The sequence below is a fragment of the Lichenostomus cassidix genome, unplaced genomic scaffold (assembly GCF_008360975.1).
Source record: "Lichenostomus cassidix isolate B80296 unplaced genomic scaffold, HeHo_3.0 HiC_scaffold_772, whole genome shotgun sequence".
NCBI classification, from domain to species: domain Eukaryota; kingdom Metazoa; phylum Chordata; class Aves; order Passeriformes; family Meliphagidae; genus Lichenostomus; species Lichenostomus cassidix.
In genome coordinates, this window is record NW_028147600.1 from 16,064 (window position 1) to 40,360 (window position 24,297).

At 60.5% G+C, this 24,297-nt stretch overlaps 3 protein-coding genes across 15 annotated transcripts; 2 read left to right on the top strand and 1 right to left on the bottom strand.

The window, feature by feature from the left end:
* The first annotated feature begins 514 nt into the window (after positions 1-514).
* LOC146421826 (myosin-6) lies at positions 515-16,734 on the top strand. Its single transcript, XM_085047000.1, has 39 exons — positions 515-550; positions 821-1,021; positions 1,671-1,814; positions 2,853-3,009; positions 3,333-3,360; positions 3,461-3,569; positions 3,652-3,744; positions 4,186-4,249; positions 4,596-4,694; positions 4,806-4,909; positions 5,533-5,671; positions 5,753-6,021; positions 6,448-6,618; positions 6,753-7,062; positions 7,145-7,218; positions 7,335-7,422; positions 7,497-7,614; positions 7,697-7,820; positions 8,240-8,376; positions 8,458-8,584; positions 8,674-8,802; positions 8,899-9,141; positions 9,447-9,623; positions 9,716-9,861; positions 9,941-10,031; positions 10,325-10,714; positions 11,155-11,281; positions 11,382-11,500; positions 12,045-12,241; positions 12,630-12,813; positions 12,888-13,053; positions 13,133-13,257; positions 13,338-13,646; positions 13,921-14,124; positions 14,709-14,834; positions 14,917-15,192; positions 15,713-15,808; positions 16,341-16,475; positions 16,581-16,734. Exons 2-39 carry the CDS (start codon positions 821-823, stop codon positions 16,599-16,601), a joined length of 5,817 nt encoding a protein of 1,938 aa, XP_084903126.1. The 5' UTR covers positions 515-550; the 3' UTR covers positions 16,602-16,734.
* Positions 16,735-17,278: 544 nt separating this feature from the next.
* Positions 17,279-19,451, bottom strand: LOC146421827 (CKLF-like MARVEL transmembrane domain-containing protein 5). 2 transcript variants are annotated; one of them, XM_085047014.1, is made up of 5 exons: positions 19,208-19,451; positions 18,603-18,755; positions 17,837-17,932; positions 17,657-17,735; positions 17,279-17,371 (listed from the first exon to the last, which is right to left on the bottom strand). In XM_085047014.1, exons 1-5 carry the CDS (start codon positions 19,286-19,288, stop codon positions 17,349-17,351), a joined length of 432 nt encoding a protein of 143 aa, XP_084903140.1. In that variant the 5' UTR covers positions 19,289-19,451; the 3' UTR covers positions 17,279-17,348. The 2 variants fall into 2 exon arrangements, with proteins under 2 accessions (XP_084903140.1, XP_084903139.1); XM_085047013.1 differs by having other exon boundaries at positions 17,837-17,953; positions 19,208-19,319.
* Positions 19,452-21,023: 1,572 nt separating this feature from the next.
* On the top strand, positions 21,024-23,564 carry LOC146421828 (erythroblast NAD(P)(+)--arginine ADP-ribosyltransferase-like). Of its 12 annotated transcripts, XM_085047020.1 has the most exons (6): positions 21,028-21,367; positions 21,420-21,536; positions 21,620-21,682; positions 21,736-22,594; positions 22,754-22,787; positions 22,895-23,564. In XM_085047020.1, exons 1-6 carry the CDS (start codon positions 21,236-21,238, stop codon positions 23,130-23,132), a joined length of 1,443 nt encoding a protein of 480 aa, XP_084903146.1. In that variant the 5' UTR covers positions 21,028-21,235; the 3' UTR covers positions 23,133-23,564. The 12 variants fall into 12 exon arrangements, with proteins under 12 accessions (XP_084903151.1, XP_084903145.1, XP_084903146.1 ...); XM_085047019.1 differs by having other exon boundaries at positions 21,026-21,536; positions 21,620-21,715; positions 21,769-22,594; XM_085047017.1 differs by having other exon boundaries at positions 21,028-21,536.
* The last annotated feature ends 733 nt before the right edge of the window (positions 23,565-24,297 follow it).

Here is a 24,297-nt window from a genome sequence, read left to right on the forward strand (position 1 = left end):
GGGGTGGCCCCCTCCCCCTCCTTTATCAGCCCCTTCCCCCCCCCGACTGCTCCTCCCCCCCGCCCCCTCCCCCCCAGCACCCTATAAAAGCTGTGGGGCCGCGGAGCTGCCCACGGTGCTGCTGTGGGGCAGAGACAGAGGGTGGGAGTGTGCATATGGGGCAGGGAGGATATGGGGGGCACAGGGGGTGCATGGGAGTCTATGGGGTACAGGGTGGGCTGTGGGTCATATGGGGGTCTACGGGGGGAATGGGGGTTCTATGGGTCCTGCAGGGTGTATGGGGTGCATGGGAAGGCTGTGGGGTTTATGGGGCACAGGGTAGGCTGTGGGGTGCACAAGGGTCTGTGGGGTCCCTGGGAAAGCTGTGGGGTCTCTGGGGGAAATGGGGGTTCTGTGGGTCACACAGGGTCCATGGGGTGCGTGGGAAGGCTGTGGGGTTTATGGGGGGCAGAGGGGTCTATGGGGCGCACAGGAATCTGTGGGGCACAGCCCCTCACCCCTGTGTCCCCTCAGCTTCCTCCATCCAACCCACCGGACCTACTGACTCCAGGTGAGGGCAGAGCCGGGGGGCTTCAGGGGGCTGCCACGGGGCTCCATGAGGCTGCGGGTGGGGTCAGTCTCTGTCCCCGCCCCCCAGGTGACAATGTCCCGCCAGGACAGATGGCAGATACCGTGCTGGTGGCTCTGTGGGGTCAGGGATGGCCATGGGACCGCATTGATGACCGTGGGGGTCAATCACTGACCGTGGGTGTCCATCGAGGGGCTGTGGGTGGGGTCAGTCCCTGTCTCCCCCCCAGGTGACAGTGTCCCCCCCGGACAGATGGCAGACGCGGTACTGGCAGCCCTGGGCGCGGCGGCGCCGTTCCTGCGGCCTGGCGAGCGCGAGCGCCTGGCGGCCACCACGCGACCCTTCGACCCCCGCGCCGAGTGCTTCGTCCCCCACGCCGGACACGAGTTCGTGAAGGGCCGAGTGGTGGACAGGCAGGGCGGGAGTGTCACCGTGGAGACCGAGCTGGGAGAGGTGACACGGGGGAGACACGGGGGCCTCAGGGGATCATGGGGGGCTCAGCGGGGTCACAGGGGGCTCAGGGTCATGGGGAGCCCATGGTGGAGCTGGGGGTGGAATGTCATCATAAAAATTAAGCTGGAAGGGGGGACATGGGGGGCTCAGAGTCATGGGGGGCTTCAGGGGGTCATGGGGGACATATGGTAGAGCTGGAGGTGGGGATGTCACCTCAGAGACTGAGCTGGGAGAGGTGACAAAGGGGGACAAGGGACATGGGGAGCTCAGGGGGTCATGGGGAGTGTGTGGCAGAGCTGAAAATGTCACCATGGAGACCGAGCTGGGGTAGGTGACATGGGGAGTCAGGGGGGCTCCGAGTTATGGGGTGATTTGGGTCATGGGGGGCTCGGGGAGGTTCCCAGGTGTCCCAAGGGGGTCCCAGGGGGTGCATGGGGCAGCAGCTGGGGGGGACATCACCATGGACACCAAGCTAGGAGAGGTGACATTAGGAGGTCATGGGGTGCTCAGGAAGGTCACAGGTGGATCATGGGGGTCTTGTGGTGGAGCTGGTTGAGGGGAACATCACCATGGAGACTGAGGTGGGACAGGTGACACAGTGGGACCATGGGAGACCCCAGCCCCTCCGTGACCCCCCGGTGTCCCCCAGACGGTGACAGTGAAGGAGGAGGACGTGCACCAGCAGAACCCCCCCAAATTCGACAAGATCGAGGACATGGCCATGCTGACCTTCCTGCACGAGCCCGCCGTGCTCTTCAACCTCAAGGAGCGCTACGCGGCCTGGATGATCTACGTGAGACCCCGAAAATGGGGCTGTGGGGTGGGGTCTGTGGGTGGGGTCTATGGGGTGGAGCCTGTGGGTGGGGTCTGTGGGGCAGGGTCTGTGGGTGGGGTCTGTGGGGTGGAGCCTGTGGGTGGGGTCTGTGGGTGGGGCTTATGGGGTGGAGCCTGTGGGTGGGGGTTTTGGGGTGGGGTCTGTGGGTGGGGTCTATGGGGTGGGTCAGGGTTTATGGCTGGGCTCTATGGGGTGGAGTCTTTGGGTTGGGGTCTGTGGGGTTCAGTCATTGGGTGGGCTCTATGGGTCAGGACCTATAGGGTCAGTTCTGTGGGGTGGGGTCTACAGGGCTTGGTCTGTGTCTATGGGGTGGGCTCCATAGGGTGGGGCCTATAGGACAGGACCAATGGGGTGGGGTCTCTGGGGGAGGTCCATGGGGTGTCTGTGGGGCAGGGTCTTTGTATGGGGTCTGTGGGGGACATCTGCCCCACAGCTCTGAAGGGCTGGACCAGGGGAGACAGTGGAGCAGCCATGGGGCAGCAATGGGACTTGGGACTGGGAGGCCTGTGGGGCACCTGGAATCTGGGGGGGCTTCTCCAGACCTCTTTGGTCCCCTCAGACCCAAAATGTCCCATCCCTGCCTTCCCTGAACCCCCCAGACCCAAAATCCCCCATTTTAATTCCCCCAGACCCAAAATGTCCAATCCTAGACCCCAGACTCCCTGAACCCTCAGGACCCAAAATCCCCAATCTTCAACCCCCCACACCCAAAATGTCCAATCCCTGGCTCCCCCGAACCCCCCAGACCCACAATGTCCAATCCTTGGCCCCCCAGACCCCCTGAACCTCCCCTAAAACCCCCAGCCCCAAAATCCGCAATATTCAGCCCCGCCAGAGACTCACCCCCCAATGTCCCATCCTCGGACCCCCAGCCCCATCTCCACGCCCCTGAATCCCCCAAACCCCACACCACCCTTTCCCGCAGCCCTCATCCCCTCTTGGGGGAGATGTCCCACCCCCAGGGTGTCACCCCTGACCCCCCGTTTGTCCCCCCAGACCTACTCGGGGCTGTTCTGTGTCACTGTCAACCCCTACAAGTGGCTCCCGGTCTACGACCCCCAAGTGGTGGCAGCTTATCGGGGCAAGAAGCGCAACGAGGTCCCACCCCACATCTTCTCCATCTCCGACAACGCCTACCAGTACATGCTGACAGGTGGGACCCCAAAATGGGTCTGGGGGCACCTGGAGCCCACCTGGGCATGGGGAGATACCCAGGACCCATCTCAGCTGGGAGGGTGGAGAACCTCAACATCTCCCTAAGCTTGGTCCCACCTAGGAGGGTGGAGAACCCCAATCACACCCAAAACCCCCAAAATCTCCCCCAACTTTGCCCAGCCTGGTGCTCATCTGGGCAGGTGGAGAACCCCAAGACCCCCAATATCTTCCCTACCTCATCCTACCTGACCTGCTCCTCACCTGGGCAGGTTGGAGACCCTCAAGATCCCCTCACCCCCTGACCCCTCTCTCCCTCCACAGACCGCGAGAACCAGTCTATCCTCATCACGTGAGTCCCCGCCCTTGGCGCCGCCCCACACATATGGGGTGGGACGGTGACCCCAAGGTGACCCAGTGGTGACCCCGTGGTGACCCCATTGTCCTCCCAGTGGCGAATCAGGGGCTGGGAAGACAGTGAACACCAAACGTGTCATCCAATACTTCGCCAGCATCGCCGCCATTGGCGACCGCAAGAAGGACGCGGCCAATAGCAACAAGGTAGGGCGCGGCCTGGCCACGCCCTCCAGCGTGGGGAGGGTCCCCTGTCCCTGTCCCCACCTTCGGTGTCACCCCCACCCAGGGCACCCTGGAGGATCAAATCATCCAGGCCAACCCCGCGCTCGAGGCCTTTGGCAACGCCAAGACCGTCCGCAATGACAACTCCTCGCGATTCGTGAGTGGGGCGGGGTCTGTGGGGTGGGGTCTATGTCTGTGGGGTGGGGTCTGTGGGATGTAGTCTATGACTTGGGTTCTATTGGGTAGAGTCCATTGAGTGGGGTCTGTGTCTGTGGGACAGGACTTAAGGGGTGGGGTCTGTGCCTGTGGGGCCCAGTGGTGGGGTGGGGTTTATGGGGTGGGTCAGGGTCTATAGGGTGGGGTCTATGGGTGGGCTCTGTGGGTTGGAGTCTTTGGGTTGGGGTCTATGGGGTAGAGTCCATTGGGTGGGGTCTATAGGACCAGTTCTGTGGGGTGGGGTCTACAGTGTGTGGTCTATCCTGGGTCTGTGTCTATGGGGTGGGGTCTATAGGACAGGACCTATGGGGAAGGGTCTGTTGGGTGGGGTCTATGGGGTGGGGTCTGTGATCCTCCCAACCATCTCCCACCACTCTTTCAGGGGAAATTCATCAGGATCCACTTTGGGGCCACCGGGAAGTTGGCATCGGCCGACATCGAGACCTGTGAGTGGCCACGGGGTTGTGGGAACACACCTTGGCCACTGTCCAGCATCTGTCCATGTATCCAGAGACCTCCTTGTCTGTCCATCCCATCCCTCTGTCCATCTGTCTTCCTGGTTGATGGATCCATGAGTTGTCCATCCCTCCATCCATCTCCTCGTCCCACTATTCCTCATGCCTCCGTCCCTCCATCCGTCCCTCCATCCATCTCCTCATCATCCATCCATCTCATCATCATCCATCCATTCATCATCCCTCCCTCCCTCTCTCCACCTCCTTACACCTCCACGCATCTCTCCATGTCTCCATCCCTCTCCTCATCCCACCTTCTCCCCATCCACCCCTCCAGACCTCCTGGAGAAGTCCCGTGTCATCTTCCAGCTGAAGGCAGAGCGGAACTACCACATCTTCTACCAGATCCTCTCCAACAAGAAGCCGGAGCTGCTGGGTGAGCCGGGCCACCACTGTGGCCTCGGGGCTTCTCCTTCCATGTCCTCCTGAAATTTGGGGTGATTTGGGGAGACTGGGAACGCTCAGTGGTGTCTCCATCCTCCACCAGAGATGCTGCTGGTCACCTCCAACCCCTACGACTACGGTTATGTGTCCCAGGGTGAGGTGACCGTGGCCTCCATCGATGACTCCGAGGAGCTGTTGGCCACTGACGTGAGTGGGGATGGATGGAGGGGGGGATGAGTCCATGGATGGATGGATGTTTCCATGGGTCAATGAGTGGATGGATGGATGGACGGATGAGTCCTCAGATGGACTGATGGATCTGTGGATGTAAAGGTCCTCAAATGGGTGAATGAGTCCATGGATGGATGGATGAAGTCCTCAAATGGATCAATGGAAGAATCCATGGACAGATGAATCCTCAGGAGGATGGATGGATGGATGGATGGATGGATGGATGGATGGATGAATGGATGGACAAGTCCAGGGTTGGATGGATGAAGTTCTCAAACGGATGGATGGATGAGTCTTCAGAAGAATGGATGGACTGATGGATGAATGAGGCCATGGATGGATGGATGGATCCAGGATAAACAAGTCCTGAGGTGGACAAATGAGCCCATGGATGAATGAATGAGCCCATGGATGAGTCCTTCAAGTGGACAAACCTGCAGCTGGACGTGTGTCCATGGGCTGGCCAGGCCAATGACTGGGAAGCGCAGTGGGAGGGACCCACAGGTGGTGACCACCACAGGTGGTGACCACCACAGGTAGTGACCAGCAGAGGCCATGCCCTCACCTGGCCCCTTGCCCACCCCCTCCACCCCTCCCAGAGCGCCTTTGATGTCCTGGGCTTCACGGCCGAGGAGAAGGCCGGAGTCTACAAGCTGACGGGTGCCATCATGCACTTTGGCAACATGAAGTTCAAGCAGAAGCAGCGGGAGGAGCAGGCGGAGCCGGACGGCACCGAAGGTGAGTCAGGGCCAGGGGCTGCCGGGTCAGGGAGGGGTTTCCAGGTGAGGTGGCACCTGATCTCTATCTCCTGCTCCACAGATGCCGACAAGTCTGCGTACCTGATGGGGCTGAACTCGGCCGACCTGCTCAAGGGTTTGTGCCACCCGCGTGTCAAGGTGGGCAACGAGTATGTCACCAAGGGCCAGAGCGTCCAGCAGGTCTACTACTCCATCGGCGCCTTGGCCAAGGCTGTCTATGAGAAGATGTTCAACTGGATGGTGGTGAGGATCAACAATTCGCTGGACACCAAGCAGCCGCGGCAGTACTTCATCGGCGTCTTGGACATCGCTGGCTTTGAGATCTTTGATGTGAGGCTCAGTGTGGGGCAGTGGTGTTGGGCCTTGTGGGGTTGGTGTTGAGCTGGTTGGGTCTTGAGTGGGTCTCCTCTAGCTTCACATTGACCTTGGGTGGAGACTTGGACTCTTTGGGTCTTTGTGTCAATGTCATTGACTGTTGAGTTGACCTCGTTGATCTCATCGGGCTTTGACTCCCTCGAGTGTTGAGTTTGACCTCGTTGACCCCATTGGGTGTTGTTTTGAACCCTTTGAGCCACAGGTTGACCCCACTGATCTCACTGGATGTTCTGTTGGCCCTACTGGATGTTGAGTTGTCCCCATTAACCCCATCAGGCATCACTTTGACCCTGCTGGGAGTTGAGTTGGTATCATTTGCCCCGTTGGGTGTTGAGTTGACCCCACTGACTCCATCCTCTGCCCCACCCTCTCCTCCCACAGTTCAACAGCTTCGAGCAGCTCTGCATCAACTTCACCAATGAGAAGCTGCAGCAGTTCTTCAACCACCACATGTTCGTGCTGGAGCAGGAGGAGTACAAGAAGGAGGGCATTGAATGGGAGTTCATTGACTTTGGCATGGACCTGCAGGCCTGCATCGACCTCATCGAGAAGGTGCCACCTTCCCCAGGTCCTCCCAGGGCTGAGGGAGGAGGGTCTGTCCACTTGGAGCCCCTCAGGTGCCCCACGGGCAGCTTTTGGGTTGTCCTCGCTGTCCTCCCCAGCCAACAAGGTCTCCTCCTCTGCAGCCCATGGGGATCATGTCCATCCTGGAGGAGGAGTGCATGTTCCCCAAGGCCTCGGACATGACCTTCAAGTCCAAGCTCTACGACAACCACCTGGGCAAGTCGGCCAACTTCGGGAAGCCGCGCAACGTCAAGGGCAAGTCCGAGGCGCACTTCTCGCTCACCCACTACGCCGGCACGGTGGACTACAACATCCTGGGCTGGCTGGAGAAGAACAAGGACCCTCTCAATGAGACGGTGGTGGGGCTCTACCAGAAATCCGCCCTCAAGCTCTTGGCCCACCTCTTCTCCAATTACGCTGGGGCAGACTCTGGTGGGTAATGGAGGGATGGAGAAGATGGTCGCCCACAGGTGTTGTCCTCGTTCCCACCTCACGCCACCCCTCTCCTGCCCAGGTGGGGACAGCGGGAAGGGGAAAGGAGCCAAGAAGAAAGGTTCCTCCTTCCAGACAGTCTCAGCGCTGCACCGGGTGAGGGATCCACTGTAGGGCAGGGGGAGGACAACCCCTGGCGTAGAGGGTGGTCCCACCACCTCCCAGCCCCTCCCCTGCTCTCCCATTGGTCATGCTCCTCTCTCCCCCCACAGGAGAACCTCAACAAGCTGATGGCCAACCTCAAGACCACCCACCCGCACTTTGTCCGCTGCCTCGTCCCAAACGAGCGGAAGGAGCCAGGTGAGCCCAGGGTGGGCATGGGAGGTTCGGGAGTGGGCACGGCTCATGGTTGACCCCTCACCTGTGCCCCTCAGGTGTGATGGACAACGCCCTGGTGATGCATCAGCTCCGCTGCAACGGGGTCCTGGAGGGCATCCGCATCTGCCGCAAGGGCTTCCCCAACCGCATCCTCTACGGGGACTTCCGCCAGCGGTGGGGACACGGACGGGGCTTGGGGAGGGTGGACAACCCCGCTGGGGCTGATCTCGGGGGTCATGTCCTCTCTGGCCCCCAGGTACCGCATCCTGAACCCCGCGGCCATCCCTGAGGGGCAGTTCATCGACAGCCGCAAGGGCGCCGAGAAGCTCCTGGGCTCCATCGACATTGACCACAACCAGTACAAGTTTGGGCACACCAAGGTAAGGTCATGCGGTCCCTGTTCCCTGTTCCCTGTGGTCTTGTGGACCCCATGGTCCCACCACCCCCATGTCCATCTGTCCCTGTCCCTCCCTCCGTCCATCTGCTCCTCCCACCCCATCTGTCCACCCAGTACAACCAGTTCAATCACACTGGGTGAGACCTTGTGGTGTCTGTTCTCTCTGATGCCACCATGCGGGTGTTACATGGACCTCACAGTCCCATCATTCATCTGTCCATCCCCACGTCCATCTGTCCATCCTCATGTCCGTCTCTTCCCCCACTCATGCGCCACCCCATCCTTCCACCCACCACAACCAGTTTGGGCATGCTGTGGGGACATCCCGTGGTCTCTGTTCCCTGTGGTCCCACCATCCGGGGGCCACATGGACCTCACAGTCCCACCACCTTCTCTCGCCAGGTGTTCTTCAAGGCAGGGCTGCTGGGGCAGCTGGAGGAGATGCGTGACGAGCGTCTGTCCCGCATCATCACACGCATCCAGGCGCGGGCGCGAGGACAGCTCATGCGCCTCGAGTTCAAGAAGATCGTGGAGCGCCGGTGAGCCAGGGGTGGGACTTCTCCTCACCTGGCCAGCCGGTTGGGGGCGTGGTGGCACCTGTGATCTCCTCCTCCTCGCAGGGACGCCCTGCTGGTGATCCAGTGGAACCTGCGGGCCTTCATGGGTGTGAAGAACTGGCCATGGATGAAGCTCTACTTCAAGATCAAGCCCTTGCTGAAGAGCGCAGAGACAGAGAAGGAGATGCAGGTGGGAGGAGGGGGCGGGGCGGGGCGGGACCACCGATGGCCTGGGGGATGGCTGAGGGTGTTTGACTCTCTTGGGGTCTCCTGGGGCAGAACATGAAGGAGGAGTACGGGCGGCTGAAGGAAGCCCTGGAGAAGTCGGAGTCACGGCGCAAGGAGCTGGAGGAGAAGATGGTCTCCATGCTGCAGGAGAAGAATGACCTCCAGCTCCAAGTGCAGGCCGTGAGTCAGATCACCCCAAAACCACATCATGGGGGTGACCATCACCCCCACTGCCCACCAGGACAACCCCACTTCACCCACCATCCCCCCCAACAGGAGCAGGACAACCTGAACGATGCTGAGGAGCGCTGTGACCAACTGATCAAGAACAAGATCCAGCTGGAGGCCAAGGTGAAGGAGTTGACGGAGCGGCTGGAGGATGAGGAGGAGATGAATGCTGAGCTGACAGCCAAGAAGAGGAAGCTGGAGGACGAATGCTCAGAGCTGAAGAAGGACATTGACGACCTGGAGCTGACCCTGGCCAAGGTGGAGAAGGAGAAACATGCGACTGAGAACAAGGTGAGGGCGGAGAGAGGCCTGGGCCTCAAGGGGAGGGGACTTGAGTCTGCTCAGCCTCGTTGGGTTGGGTTGAGTTGGTAAGACACAAAACTGGTTGGGTTGGGTTGGGTTGGGTTGAAGAGACCCAAGGCTGGGTGGAACATGTTATGTTGGGTTGAGGAGACCCAAGGTGGATTGGGTTGGGAAGATCCAATGTTGGTTGAGTTGAGCTCATTGGGAAGATCCAAGGCCCTCTGGGTTCTTCTGCATTGAAGCAACTTCATTGGCTGAGGTGAAATCAACTTCTCCGGACTCTTCTCCTGCAGGTCAAGAACCTGACAGAGGAGATGGCAGGGCTGGACGAGACCATTGCCAAGCTGGCCAAGGAGAAGAAGGCCCTGCAGGAGTCCCACCAGCAGACGCTGGATGACCTGCAGGCCGAGGAAGACAAGGTCAACACCTTAACCAAGGGCAAGGTCAAGCTGGAACAGCAAGTGGATGATGTGAGTGTGGCTGGTCCCGCCCCAGCCCTGCCAAGGAGATTCAGAGATGAGCAAAACCTGAGATTTCTCCCCATTTCTCTGTTCCCACACAGCTTGAAGGCTCCCTGGAGCAGGAGAAGAAGATCCGCATGGACCTGGAACGGGCCAAGAGGAAACTGGAAGGTGACCTGAAGCTGACCCAGGAGAACATCATGGATCTGGAGAATGACAAGCAGCAGCTGGAGGAGAAGCTCAAGAAGTGAGGCTGGACCCACCTGCCATGTTCAGCCCAGCTGAGGGTCACAGGTGGAGCCTCACTGCCCCTCCTTATTCCACAGGAAGGAGTTTGAGATCCACCAGCAGAACAGCAGGATCGAGGATGAGCAGGCGCTGGCTCTGCAGCTCCAGAAGAAGCTGAAGGAGCTACAGGTGAGGGCTCAAGTCTGTGCCTGGTTGGGTTGAGTTGAAGAGTAAACTGATGGTTGAGTTGAAGAAGCTTCACTTGGTTGGGTTGGTTTAGGTTGGGTTGAAGAGTCTCCAGCTGATTGGCCTGGGTTGAGTCTCCAGTGGGTTGGGTTGGGTCAAGTTGAGTTGGATTACAGTGTCTCAAGCCGCTTGGGTTGGGTTAGGCTGAATGGTCTCCCCCTGGTTGGGTTGGGTTGAGTGGATGGGTTGGGTGGAACCCATCCCACCCCACCTCTCGCCTCCATCTTGGCGTGCAGGCACGGATCGAGGAGCTGGAGGAGGAGCTGGAGGCCGAGAGGACAGGCCGGGCGAAGGTGGAGAAGCAGCGCTCGGAGCTGTCGCGGGAGCTGGAGGAGCTCAGTGAGCGGCTGGAGGAGGCTGGTGGGGCCACCTCGGCACAGCTGGAGCTCAACAAGAAGCGCGAGGCGGAGTTCCAGAAGCTGCGGCGGGACCTGGAGGAGGCCACGCTGCAGCACGAGGCCACGGCGGCAGCACTGAGGAAGAAGCACGCCGACAGTGTGGCGGAGCTGGGCGAGCAGCTGGACAACCTCCAGCGCGTCAAGCAGAAGCTGGAGAAGGAGAAAAGTGAGCTCAAGCTGGAGCTGGATGACCTCAGCGCCAACGTGGAGCAGCTGATCAAGGCCAAGGTGGGAGGAGGTTGAGCAGGGAATCATGGGATGGTTTGGGTGGGACATGATTGGTGGGATCATCCAGGTCCATCAAGCCATGGGCAGGGACATCTTCCACTAGACCAGGCTGAGTTGGGTTAAGTTGGGCTGAAGAGTCTCCAGCTGGTTGTGTTGGATCCAGCGTCCATCTTGTTGGGTTGGAGAACTTTCAGCTGGCTGAGCTGAAGAGTCTCCAGGTGCTTGGGCTGACCTGAGTTGGGTTGAGCTGAAGAGTCTCCAAGTGATTGGGTTGGGTTGGGTTGGGCTGGGCTGGGTTGGGCTGGGCTGGGTGGATCCCACCCAGGGACAGCTTCCACTAGCCCAGGTGGCTCCAAGCCCTGTCCAGCCTGGCCTTGGACACCTCCAGCAATGGGGTGTGTCCACTCCATGGTCACCCCTCCTCTGGCCCCTTCCTGCAGGTGGCCATGGAGAAGGTGTCACGCTCCATGGAGGACCAGGCTGCTGAGCACTTGGCCAAGCTGGAGGAGACCCAGCGTGTCCTCAACGACGCCAACACCCAAAGGGCCAAGCTGCAGACGGAGAATGGTGGGAGCTGACCCCCAGCAGCCCCGCCCCCTGCCCCACCTCAGCCCCGCCCCATGAACCTCAGCCCCGCCCCATGCCTGAATCCCCGCCCACCCCACAGGTGAGCTGTCCCGGCAGCTGGAGGAGAAGGAAGCTCTGGTGTCCCAGCTGACCCGTGGAAAGGTGTCCTACACCCAGCAGCTGGAGGACCTGCGGAGGCAGCTGGAGGAGGAGATGAAGGTGGGGTCAGGTGGGGGGTGAGAAGACCTGGGGGGGCTCCAGGTGGGCCACAGGTGTCCTTCAGCCTCATGGTTGCTGGTTCAGACCGGTGGGGTTGGGTGGGTCCATCAACAGGGGAGTTCCATCTACAGAGGGTTCCACCACAGAAGGTCCAAGGAGGGTCGGGTTGATCCATGGAAGGTCCAAGGAAGGTTGGTTTGATCCATGGAAGGTTAAAGGAGGGTTGGGTTGGAGTGACAAATACCCGCTCTTGCTGAGCTGGAGACCCCCAAGAAGCTCAAGCTGACCTGGATCCAATGGTCCCACCTTCTTCTGAAGGTCTGAGGAAGGTTGGGCTGGTTTGGAGAAGGTTGGGTTGGTCTCCAGAAAGTTTGAGGAAGGTTGGGTTCCTCCAAGGAAGGTTGGGTTGGTTTGGAGAAGGTTGAGTTGCTCTGCAGAAGGTCTGGCTGGGTTGTGGTGATGAAGACCAGCCCTTGCTGAGCCAGAGCCACCCAGGAGGACTCCAGCTGACCCAGAGCCACCAGTGCCACCCTGTCCCCGCCAGGCCAAGAACGCGCTAGCACACGCGCTGCAGTCGGCGCGGCACGACGGGGACCTGCTGCGGGAGCAGTACGAGGAGGAGACCGAGGCCAAGGCTGAGCTCCAGCGCGCGCTCTCCAAGGCCAACTCCGAGGTGGCCCAGTGGAGGACCAAGTATGAGACGGATGCCATCCAACGCACTGAGGAGCTGGAGGAGGCTAAGTGAGTCATTGCCCTGTGGGTGGAGCTTCTGTGGGGTCAGAGGGGTAGTGACCAACCACGGGAGAAGGTTCTGAAGGTTTTAGAGGTTGAGTCATCTCCTCATAGATGGAGCTCCTGTGGGGTCAGAGGGATAGTGACCATCCACTGAAGAAGGTTCTGGAGGAGGCCAAGTGAGCTATTTCCCCATGGATGGAGCTTCTGTGGGGTTAGAGGGGTAGACACCACTGCAGAAGGTTCTAGAGAAAGTTCTGAGAAGGTTCTGGAGAAGGCAGAGTGACCTGGAGATGGCAGAGGAGATGCAGAGCAGAACCATGGCCAATGGCTGGGTGGGAGAAGGTTCCAGTGGCCCCACCTGGCCCAGGGTGACCACGGGTGGTCCTTGGGGCAGGAAGAAGCTGGCACAGCGGCTGCAGGAGGCTGAGGAGGCTGTGGAGGCCGTCAATGCCAAGTGCTCCTCTCTGGAGAAGACCAAGCACCGGCTGCAGAACGAGATCGAGGACTTGATGGCCGACGTGGAGCGGTCAAACGCGGCCGCCGCCGCCCTGGACAAGAAGCAGAGGAACTTTGACAAGGTGGGCGGGGGTGGTGGGGTGGGGTCAGCAGAGTGGGGCTCCATGGGCATGGGTTGACCACTGGTGGTCCCCAGGTGTTGGCCGAGTGGAAGCAGAAGTTCGAGGAGTCGCAGACAGAGCTGGAGGCATCGCAGAAGGAGGCCAGGGCCCTCAGCACCGACCTCTTCAAGCTGAGGAACATCTATGAGGAGTCCCTTGAGCACCTGGAGACCTTCAAGAGGGAGAACAAGAACCTCCAAGGTGAGACCGTGGGTCCCTCTGCCCACCCAGGCATTCCTCGCCCATTCCCACCAGGTCTAATGGGGTTTTCCCTGGGCAGAGGAGATCTCAGACCTCACGGAGCAGCTCGGCGCCAGCAACAAGTCCATCCATGAGCTGGAGAAAGTGCGGAAGCAACTGGACGCCGAGAAGCTGGAGCTCCAAGCTGCTCTGGAGGAGGCTGAGGTGGGTCAAGCCCCATCCCTCCATGTCCCCGTGTTCTCCTGGTGGGATGTCCACCCTCAAGGTCCTCTCCGTTCCCCCAGGCCTCCCTGGAGCACGAGGAGGGGAAGATCCTGAGGGCGCAGCTGGAGTTCAACCAGGTGAAGGCAGAGTACGAGCGCAAGCTGGGCGAGAAGGAGGAGGAGATGGAGCAGGTGAAGCGCAACCACCAGCGCATGGTGGAGTCGCTCCAGACCTCGCTGGACGCCGAGACGCGCAGCCGCAACGAGGCCCTGCGGCTGAAGAAGAAGATGGAGGGCGACCTCAATGAGATGGAGATCCAGCTCAGCCATGCCAACCGCGGCGCAAATGAGGCCCAGAAGCAGGTCAAGGCTCTGCAAGGCTACCTGAAGGTACCTGTCCATGGGGCGTGGAGAGGTAGGAGGTCCTGAAGGAACCTGTCTTTGGGGATATTGAGGTCCTGAAGGAACCTGTCCATGGGGACAGTAAGGTGTAGGAGGTCCTGAAGGAACCTGTCCATGGGGACATTGAGGTCCTGAAGAAACCTGTCCATGGGGACCTTGCTGGAGGTCCCACCACCCAACAGGGGTGGCTCGATGGACCTTCCCATCCCTCCCCACCACTCCATGGCCGGGCAGACCCACCACCCCTTCCCACCCCCCACAGGACACACAGCTGCAGCTGGACGATGCGGCAAGGGTCGGGGAGGACCTGAAGGAGAACGTGGCCATGGTGGAGCGCAGGAACAGCCTGCTGCAGTCGGAGCTGGAGGAGCTCCGCGGCCTGGTGGAACAGACGGAGAGGGCCCGGAAACTGGCCGAGCAGGAGCTCATCGAGGCCAGCGAGAGGGTCCAGCTCCTCCATTCACAAGTGAGACCTCACCAGCCTCCCAGGAGAGGGGCCACCTCCATCCAGGGATGGTCTAACCCAGGAGAAACAGCTCTGATTGCACAGCTGGGGACCTTGAGGTGGCTTAGGATGGTGTGAACCCAACAGCCCCACCTTCTCCTGAAGGTCTGGGAGAGGTTGGGTTGGTCTGGAGGAGGTTGGGTTGGTCCACAGAAAGTCCATGGAGGTTTGGGTTGATCCATGGAAGATCCATGGAAGGTCCATGGAAGTTTGGGTTGGTCTGTGGAAGGTCCATGGAAGGTCCATGGAAGTTTGGGTTGGTCTGTGGAAGGTCCATGGAAGGTCCAGGGAAGGTTCAGTTGGTCCATGGAAGGTCCATGGAAGGTTGGGTTGGTCCATGGAATGTCCGTGAAAGTTCCATGGAAGGTTGGGTTGGTCCATGGTAGGTCCATGGAAGGTTCTTTAGAAGGGTTGGGTTCCCTTCCATGTTGCATCACCAAGATCCCCAGAAGATCCTTGACCCTTCAGAGATACAGGGAGGTCTCCAAGGCCTGGTGGGAGCTGCACCCCAGGGCCACCTCCTGAGGTCCATCCCCATCTCCCAGAACACCAGCCTCATCAACCAGAAGAAGAAGATGGAGGGTGACATCTCCCAGCTGCAGACCGAGGTGGAAGAGGCCGTCCAGGAGTGCCGGAACGCCGAGGAGAAGGCCAAGAAGGCCATCACTGATGTGAGTAGCACCACCACCGGGGCTGTCGCCAGGGCCACCATGGAGAACATGCTGTGGACACCCCGCTTGTCCCCCATGGCAGGCGGCCATGATGGCGGAGGAGCTGAAGAAGGAGCAGGACACGAGCGCGCACCTGGAGAGGATGAAGAAGAACATGGAGCAGACCATCAAGGACCTGCAGCTGCGGCTGGACGAGGCGGAGCAGCTGGCGCTCAAGGGGGGCAAGAAGCAGCTGCAGAAGCTGGAGGGACGCGTGAGGGAGCTGGAGAACGAGCTGGAGAATGAGCAGAAGCGCAACGCCGAGAGCGTCAAGGGCCTGCGCAAGTCCGAGCGGCGCGTCAAGGAGCTCAGCTACCAGGTGAGACCACCTGGGTGACACCACCTGAATGGGTCAGGGGGCTCAGGTACCAGGTGAGACCACAGAGGTGAGACCACCTGGTGGATCATGGAGCTCAGCTACCAGGTAAGACCACAGAGGTGACATCGTGGAGGTGACACCACCTGGGTGGGTCATGGAGGTGTCCCAGTTTTCCCACCTCACCCCAGGGTGTCCCAGGTGTCCCCAGAGGTGTCCCAGGTGTCCCCACCTCACCCAAAGGGTGTCTCAGCCACCAGGTAAGACCATGGAGGTGAGACCATGGAGGTGAGATCACCTGTGTGGATCAGGGATCTCAGCTACCAGGTGAGCCTCAGCTACCAGGCAAGGCCACCAGAGTGGGTCAAACTCAGCTGCAGGTGACACCATTGAGGGGGGTTAAGGAGGTCAGGTAGAGGTGCGACCACCTGGGTGGTCTAAACATGGACACTGAGGGCCAGGAATGCTGGTCATGCTCTGGTCCAGTGTCCATCCCTGTCCATCCCTGTCCCTGTCCCCCCAGACCGAGGAGGACAAGAAGAACCTGCTGCGGCTGCAGGACCTGGTGGACAAGCTGCAGATGAAAGTCAAGGCCTACAAGCGACAGGCGGAGGAGGCGGTGGGTGGATGGGGTGGGGTGGGGAGGAGGATGGAGGGAGGCAGGGATGATGGATGGATGGACAGATGGGAAGAAGGATGGATGGACAGATGGAAGTGATGGATGGGTGAGATGACTGATGGAAGTGAAGGATGGGTGGATGGATGATGGGTGGATGGATGGAAGAGAAGCATGGACAGATGGATGGACCCAATGGGATGATGGATGGATGGACAGATGGAAGGGATGGATGGACAGATGGAAGTGATGGATGGATAGATGAGATGACTGATGGAAGTGAAGGATGGAAGGATGGATGGATGGATGGATGATGGGTGGATGGAAGGGTGGATGGGTGGAGGGGTGGAAGAGAAGCATGGATGGATCGATGGACCCAGTGGGAAGAAGGATGGATGGACAGATGGAAGGGATGGATGGATGGATGGAAGGGATGGATGGATGGATGGACAGAGGGACGAAGCCATCTCAGCCGTGGGCGTGGCAGGAGGATGTCCTTCCCCAGAACCACCCACTGACCGCACTGTCCCCCCAGGAGGAACAGGCCAACACCAACCTGGCCAAGTTCCGGAAGGCGCAGCACGAGCTGGACGAGGCTGAGGAGCGCGCGGACATCGCCGAGTCCCAGGTCAACAAACTGCGGGCCAAGAGCCGCGACATCGGAGCCAAGGTGGGACCCCTGCCACCCCCTGCCACCCCCTGCCACCCCTGTCACCCACACAGCTGCCCCACAACCCCTCCTGGACCTCTTGTCTCCTGTCCCATCCCACTGCAGAAGCTGCATGATGAGGAGTGAGACATCCCCAGAAGGGGACACGCCCTCCACCAGAGGGGACACCACCCCCTTGAGGCTCACACCAGACCCACCACCACCATGATGAGTGACCCATCACCACCCTGAGTGACCCACCGTGATGGACCCACTGCCCCCATGACGATGGTGGAGCCCCACCATGATGGACCCACCACCACTACAACAGACCCACAACGATGATGACGGACCCACCATCATCATGATGGACCCACAATGATGATGACGGACCCACCCCCACCATGATGGACCTACAATGATTGATGATGATGATGATGATGGACCCATGATGATGATGGTCATGGACCCAGCATGATGGACCTATCACCACCACAACAGACCCATGATGATGATGGTCATGGACCCATGATCATGATGATGATGATGATGGAGGACCCACCACCACCATGACAGATCCACAATGATGATTGGTGATGATGATGGACCCATCATGATGATGGTCATGGGCCCATCATGATGATGATGATGGAGGGACCATCACCACCACCACAAGTGACCCCCACCCCCACGATGGACCCACACCCCACCTCTGTCCAAGACGAGGGACCCCCAAAGTTCATTAACTCATTAACAAGCCACGGGAGGGACACAATGTCCCCTCGCCCACCCCACCCCAAAAACATGACTTGAGCAGCACCAGGTGTGGGATGAGGTTTAATTGAGACCAGGGGACAGAGGGGACAATGGGACAGGGGTGGGGGGTGGTGGCCATCAGGTGCCTTCCATGTCAGGGTCTGCAGGAGGAGGAAGAGTTGGAAGAGTTGGAGAAGGAGGATACAGGTGTCCCCCAACCCCACCTAAAGGGGCCCCAGGTGTTCCCAAAGGTGTTCCAGGTGTCCCCACCTCACCCATGGGTGACCCAGGTGTCCCCAAATGCGTCCCACATGTCCCCACCTCACCCATGGGTGTCCCAGGTGTCCCCAAAGGTGTTCCAGGTGTCCCCACCTCACCCATGGGTGACCCAGGTGTCCCCAAAGGTGTCCCACATGTCCCCACCCCGAGGTCCCTGTGTCCCTCACCCTGTCCCGGGGCCACTCTGGTGCGGAAGGTGACAAAGGTGTCGAAGGCAAAGACCAAGGCGAGGACCAGGCTGAAGGTCTGTGGGGAGGGGAAAGGGGCGTGGCCTGGTCAGGAAGGGGGCGTGTCCAGGTCACTCGGGGGAGTGGCTCAGGCAGGGGGTGGGGCTTAGGGACACTCACAAAGGTGGTGGCGGCCAGGGCGTCACGGGACGAGGCCAAGGCCACCAGGGCTGCCACCAGGAAGATAAGTGTCCCACTGATGGCCCGGAGCAGGTCCTGGGGGGACAGCAGGGGACACTGTGGGGACATGGGGGACACCAGGAGAGGGGGGTGGTGACCATGGGGGACACCATGGAGGGACACCATGGGGAAGGCAGGGGGACAGGGAGGGACACCACGGGGTGGCATATGGTGGGGACACCATGAAGGGACAAGAAGATGGACATTACGGAGTGACACCATGGAGGGACAGCAGGAGGACATTGGGCGGTGTCAAGGTGGGACAGCATGGGGGACACCATGGGGATGATGGGCGACTGAGAGGGACACCATGGGGACAGCGGGGAGACATGGGGGACACCATGGGGGCACAGGGTTGTGACAAGGAGGGGCACTGTGGGAATGACAGTGGGGGACACCATGGGGACATGGGGGAGACACCGTGATGACACGGGGGGGACATGAAGGGGACACCATGGAGATGGGAGGGACACTGTGAGGACACGGTGTGTGACATAAGGGGGACACCATGGGGACAGGGGGGACACATGGGGGACGAACACGAGGACACGAGGGGTGTCACCCGGCGGGGTCCCCAGGAGGTTCCAGAGGGTCCTGCAGGTGCCCCCCAGGTGTCCCCCTCTAGGTGTCCGGCAGGTGCCCTCCAGGTGTCCCCAGTGTCCCTGTTTGTCCCCAGGTGTCCCCAGTGTCCCCTCTGTCCCCATACCAGGCAGGTGCCGTAGCCGGGGGGCAGCCGGGGGGGGTCCCGCAGCAGAAGCCCCCCCAGGGCCGCAGCCCCCGCCAGGGTCTGCAGCAGTGCCGGGGCCAGGGTGGGGGGCGCGGGGGGGGCCAGGAGTGCCACCACCCCCCCGGACAGCACCTGGGGGGACAGGGAGGTCACAGCAGTGCCACCCCCCCCCCGGGGGTCACAGCAGTGCCACCCCCCCCCCGGGGGTCACAGCAGTGCCACCACCCCCCCGGACAGCACCTGGGGGGACAGGGGGACATGGGGGTGTCACACCAGTTGGGTCCCCACTGCCCCCCCAGTGCCTCCCAGTCTCCCCAGTTCCTCCAGATCCCCCCAGCGCCCCCACACCAGTTTCCCCAGTTCCTGCAGTACTCCCAGGTCTCCCCCAGCACCTCCCAGTCCCCCCAGTTCCCAGTACCAGTTCCACCTTCAGTCTCCCAGTGCCCCCAGTTTCATACCAGTTCCCCCATTTCCCATAGCAGTTACCCCAGTGCCCCCAGTGCTCCCAGTTCCCACAGCAGTTTCCCAGCGCTCCCAGTTCCCCCAGTTTCCCCAGTCCCCTCCCAGTTCCCCCAGTTCCATACCAGTTCCCCCGCCAGCAGCAGCCCCCGCGGGGTTCTCAGCACCCCCAGGTCGAAGACCCCCGGCAGCTCCGGCTGCCCCATGGGGGCTCCGGGGGGGTCCTCGGGCAGTTTGGGGGTCCCTGGGGGTCTCTGGGGGTCCCTGGGGTGTCCCTAGGGCTTTTGGAGGGTGCTGGGGGGTTCTGGGGCTCCCTCTGGGGTCCTGGGCCGATTTGGGGAGGTCCCTGGGGGCTCCTGGAAGGTCCCTGGGGGGGTTGGGGGTCTCTGGGGGTCCCTGGGCGTCTCTGGGGTTTTCTGGGAGACGTGGGGGGTCCCTGGGGGTTTTGGAGGGTCCGAGGGGCTTCTGGAGGTCCCTTTGGGGTCCTGGGCCAATTTGGGGAAGTCCCTGGGGGCTCCTGGAAGGTCTCTGGGGGGTCCTGGGGAGGTTCCTGGGGGTCCCTGGGGAGTTTGGGGGTCCTGGAGATCCTGGGGGTCCCTTTGGGGTCTGGATGGGGTCGCTGGGGGGTCTTGGGGGCTACTGGGGGTCTCTAGGGGATCCCTGGGGGGTTCTGGGGGCGTTTGGGGGTCCTGGGACTCCCTTTGGGGTCCGGGGGGGTTCTGGGGGTCCTGGGGAGGTTTTTGGGGTCCTGGGGAGGTTTTTGGGGTCCCTGGGGGTTCCTGCTGGGGGGCGGAGCCTCGGGGGTCACGTGGGTGTCCCCCCGCCCCTCCCCCCCGTGCCAGGCACCGGCGGGACTGCGACAAAGGGACCTTGTTGGGGACACTGGGAGGGACTGGGAGGGGACTGGGAGGGGACTGGGAGGGGATTGGGAGGGACCGGGAGGGGTCTGGGGGGCTCTGGGTGTATACTGGGATTGACTGGAGTTTACTGGGAGGCAACTGGGAGACACTGGGAATAGCTGGGGGATGATTGGGAGATAACTGGGGGATACTGGGAGGCAACTGGGAGCTACTGGGAGGGATTTGGGGCTGACTGGGATTGACTGGGAAGCAACTGGGAGCTACTGGGGAGTAACTGGGATTGACTAGGAGGCAACTGGGAGACACTGGGGAGCACTGGGAACAGCTGGGGTATGACTGGGAGGAGATTGGGAGGTAACTGGGGGATACTGGGAGGAAACTGGGGAGCAACTGGGAGGGACAGGAAGCACTGGGAGCTGAGCACCTTCTGGCACCCCCAACACTCCCAGTGCTCCCAGTACTGCCCAGTCACCCCCATAGCCTCCTAGTTGCCTCCTAGTTTCTCCCAGTTGCTCCCAGTCACTCCCCAGTCACTTCCAGTGCCTCCCAGTCACATCCCAGTCAATCCCCAGAGCCTCCCAGTTGCTCCCAGTGCCCTCCCAGTGTTACAAAAACATCCCTCAGAGCCTCCCAGTGGTCTCCTGCTGACCCCCAGTGCATCCCAGTTGTCTCCTAATTGCTCCCAGTGCCTCCCAGTCACATCCCAGTCACTCCCAGTCACATCCCAGTCACTCCCAGTCACATCCCAGTCACATCCCAGTCACATCCCAGTCACTCCCAGTGCTCCCAATTCACTCCCAGTTGCCTCTCAACTGCTCCCAGTGCCTCCCAGTCACTCCCAGTTGCATCCCAGTCTCTCCCAGTTCCCCCAGCCGCTCCCATTTTGGCTCTGTGTCCCGGGGGGGGGAGGGGACACCCTAAAAATACCCGGGGGGGGGAGGGGGAGGGGAACGATCCCTGTCCAGGCTAAAAATAGCAGCAGCGGTCACGTGACCCGGGGGGGGCGGGAGCGGCGCTGGGACCCCGCAGGTGACGGGGGGGGACATGGGGGGGGGACAGGGGGACACGGGACTGGGATTGGGGACACGGAACTGGTGTTGGGGACGTGGGGACACTGAGGGGGACACAGGGCTGGGGACATGGGGACACCGGGTGGGGACACGGGAGTGGAACTGGGGACATGGGGACGCTGAGGGGGACGTGGGGACACCTGGGGTGACTTGGGATTGGGGTCATGGGATTGGGGACACTGGAAGGATATGGGATTGGGATTGGGGACACAGGACTGGGGACATGGGGACATTGAGGGAGTCACGGGATTGGGATTGGGGACATGGGGGGACATGGGGGGACATGGGGGGACATGGGGGGACATGGGGGGACATGGGATTGGGGTCCTGCAGGGACACAGGATTGGGGGCCAGGAGTGACCCCAGGGGTTGGGGTCAGGGTCATGGGGTGTGGCCAGGGGGACAGCAGTGACCCCAGGGTTTGGGGTCAGGGACCCAGGACATGTCCAGGGCTCTCCCGGGCAGGGCTGACCCCACTGTCCTCCCCAGCCCCTCACCAAGGAGCTCCCTTTGTGTCCCCTGGTGTCCCCCCTGTGTCCCCTCAGTGTCCCTCCGTGTCCCCCCAGTGTCCCCTCAGTGTCTCTCAGTGCCCCTCCGTGTCCCCCAGTGTCCCCTGTGGGTCCCCGCAGTGTCCCCCAGTGTCCCCCAGTGTCCCCTGTGTTTCCCCTCAGTGTCCCCCAGTGTCCCTCAGTGTCCCCTGTGGGTCCCCTCAGTGTCCCCCAGTGTCCCCTCAGTGTCCCCCAGTGTCCCCCACAGGTCCCCATGGCCTCTCCCACCATGGCCCTGCTGCCACTGACCCTGACCCTTCTGGCGATGACCACAATGACCACAATGACCACAGCCGCCACCATCCCCCCCGGTGCCACCCCTGTCACCCCCCTGGCAGTGGTGGCCCTGGACATGTCCCCAGACTCCTTCGATGACCAGTACCGAGGCTGCGGCCACACCATGACCGCGGCGCTGCCGACCCTGAACCGCTCCGAGCTCCAGCGGAATGGTCACTTGGCCGAAGCCTGGGCTCTGGCCACGGCCGAGTGGCGCGTCCGCACGGCCCCTGGGTCCCCTCGGTCCCCTCTGTCCCCAGCCCAGGCCAAGGCCCTGCTGGCCTACACGGCGCCGGTGTCACTGCACCGGACGTTCAACGCGGCTGTCCGAGCGGCCGGCCGTTCCCGCCGGGAATATCTGGACAACTTCCACTTCAAAATGCTGCACTTCCTGCTGACCGACGCTCTGGCCACTCTGAGGGACACTCGGGGACAGCGGTGTCACCGCGTGTTCCGCGGGGTCAGGGGGGTCAGGTTCGAGGTCCAGCCCGGCCGGAGGGTCAGGTTTGGTCACTTCGCGTCGGCGTCGCTGCGGAACGAGAGCTCCTGGGGTTTCGGGATGGACACGGCGTTCAGGGTGGACACTTGTCACGGTGTCACCATCAGGGACTTCTCCTTCTTCCCGCACGAGGAGGAGGTGCTGATCCCACCCTTCGAGGTGTTCGAGGTCACCGATGTCACCAGGGAAGGGGACAAGGCCAGGATTGGGCTCAGGTCCGCCGGGAGTCACAGCAACTTCAACTGCGAGTGGCTGAAAGGTGACAGCGTGGGGACAATGTGGGGGATGGGGACACTCGGGGAGGGCTGGGGACAGGGACAGCCTGGGGGATGGGGACAGGGATGGGACAGGGATGGGACAGGGATGGGGACAAGGCCAGGCCATCCCATGCTGACTCTGTCCCCTCCCTGCAGAACAGCGCTGTGGGGACAAACCCTGTGTGTTCGATGCAGGTGAGCTGCGACCCTCTGTCACCTCCCTGTCACCTCCCCTGTCACCCTCTGTCACCTCCTGTCACCTCTGTCACCCCCATGACCCCCTGACCTCTCTTTGTCCCCAGGCGGAAGTGTCCCCAGGGCTCCTCTGCTCCTCCTGGCCACCACAGCCCTGGCAGTGGCCACCAGGACCCTCTGAGCCACCAAGGCCACTGTGGTCACCATGGTCACTGTGGCCACCAGGAACCTCTGAGCCATGAGGTCACCCAAGCCACTCCTGTGGTCACTATGGTCACTTTGGCCACTGTGGCCACCATGGGCACTGAGGTCACCGTGGCAACCAAGGACACCAGGACTTCCTGAGCCGCAAGGCCACTGTGTGGCTACCAAGGCCACCACTGTCCCTGTGGTCACCGTGGCCATTGTGGCCACTGTGGCCAGTGAGGCCACCAAGGTCATTGTAGCTACTGAGGCCACCAAGGCCATCAGGACCCCCTGAGCCACACAGGCACCTCAGCCACTGTGACCATTGTGGCCACCAAGGCCACCAAGGCCAGGAGAAGGGGACAGTGACACCAGGACAGGGGACAGGACAGGGTGACCCTGGATGTGCCATGGCCACCATTCTTCACTTTTGGGGATTTTTCTGTCCTCTTTCCCATTATTTCAATTTTTCTTCCCAATAATTTCGATTTTTCTTCCCAACAATTTCAGTTTTTGTTCCCAATTATTTCAGTTTTTCTTCTCAATTATTTCAAATTTTTTCTCCCAATTATTAAACTGGATTTGCCTCAATCCGTGAGTTTTTCCCAAATTTTATCCCTGAGGAGGAAGAGGAAGAGCAGAGGCACCCCCAGGGCAGGGGGACATCTGGGTGCTCCTGAAGGTCCTTTTTTCAACCCAAACTGCCCCAAAATCCCTGAGTTAAAGGATTTAGGGGTTTCGGGGATTTCGACCTGAATTAAGGGATTTTAATCTGAATTAGAGGAGTTAAGCCTGATTTAGGGGATTTCAATTCAAATTAAGGGATTTCAACTTGAATTAAGGGATTTCAATCTGAATTAATGATTTCAATCTGAATTAATGATCTCAATCTGAATTAAGGGATTTCAATCTGAATTTGGGGAATTAGGTGTGATTTAGGGGATTTCAGTCTGAATTAAGGGTTTTCAATCTGAATTAAAGGCTTTAGGCCTGATTTAGGGGATTTCAACCTGAATTAAGGGATTTCAATCCAAATTAAGGGATTTCAACCTGCATTAAAGGAATTGGGTATGATTTAGGGGATTTCAACCTGAATCTAGGGATTTAAATCTGAATTAAGAGATTTCAAACTGAATTAAGGGATTTCAATCCAAATTAAGGGATTTCAATGTAAATTAAAGGCTTTAGGCCTGATTTAGGGGATTTCAATCTGAACTAAGGGATTTTTTAATTTGTTTAAGGGATTTTGATCCTCTTGGAGCTCGTGGGGGTCCTGAAGATTCTGGGGTTTTGAGGGTCCTGGGGGTTCCATCCCAGAGGGTGT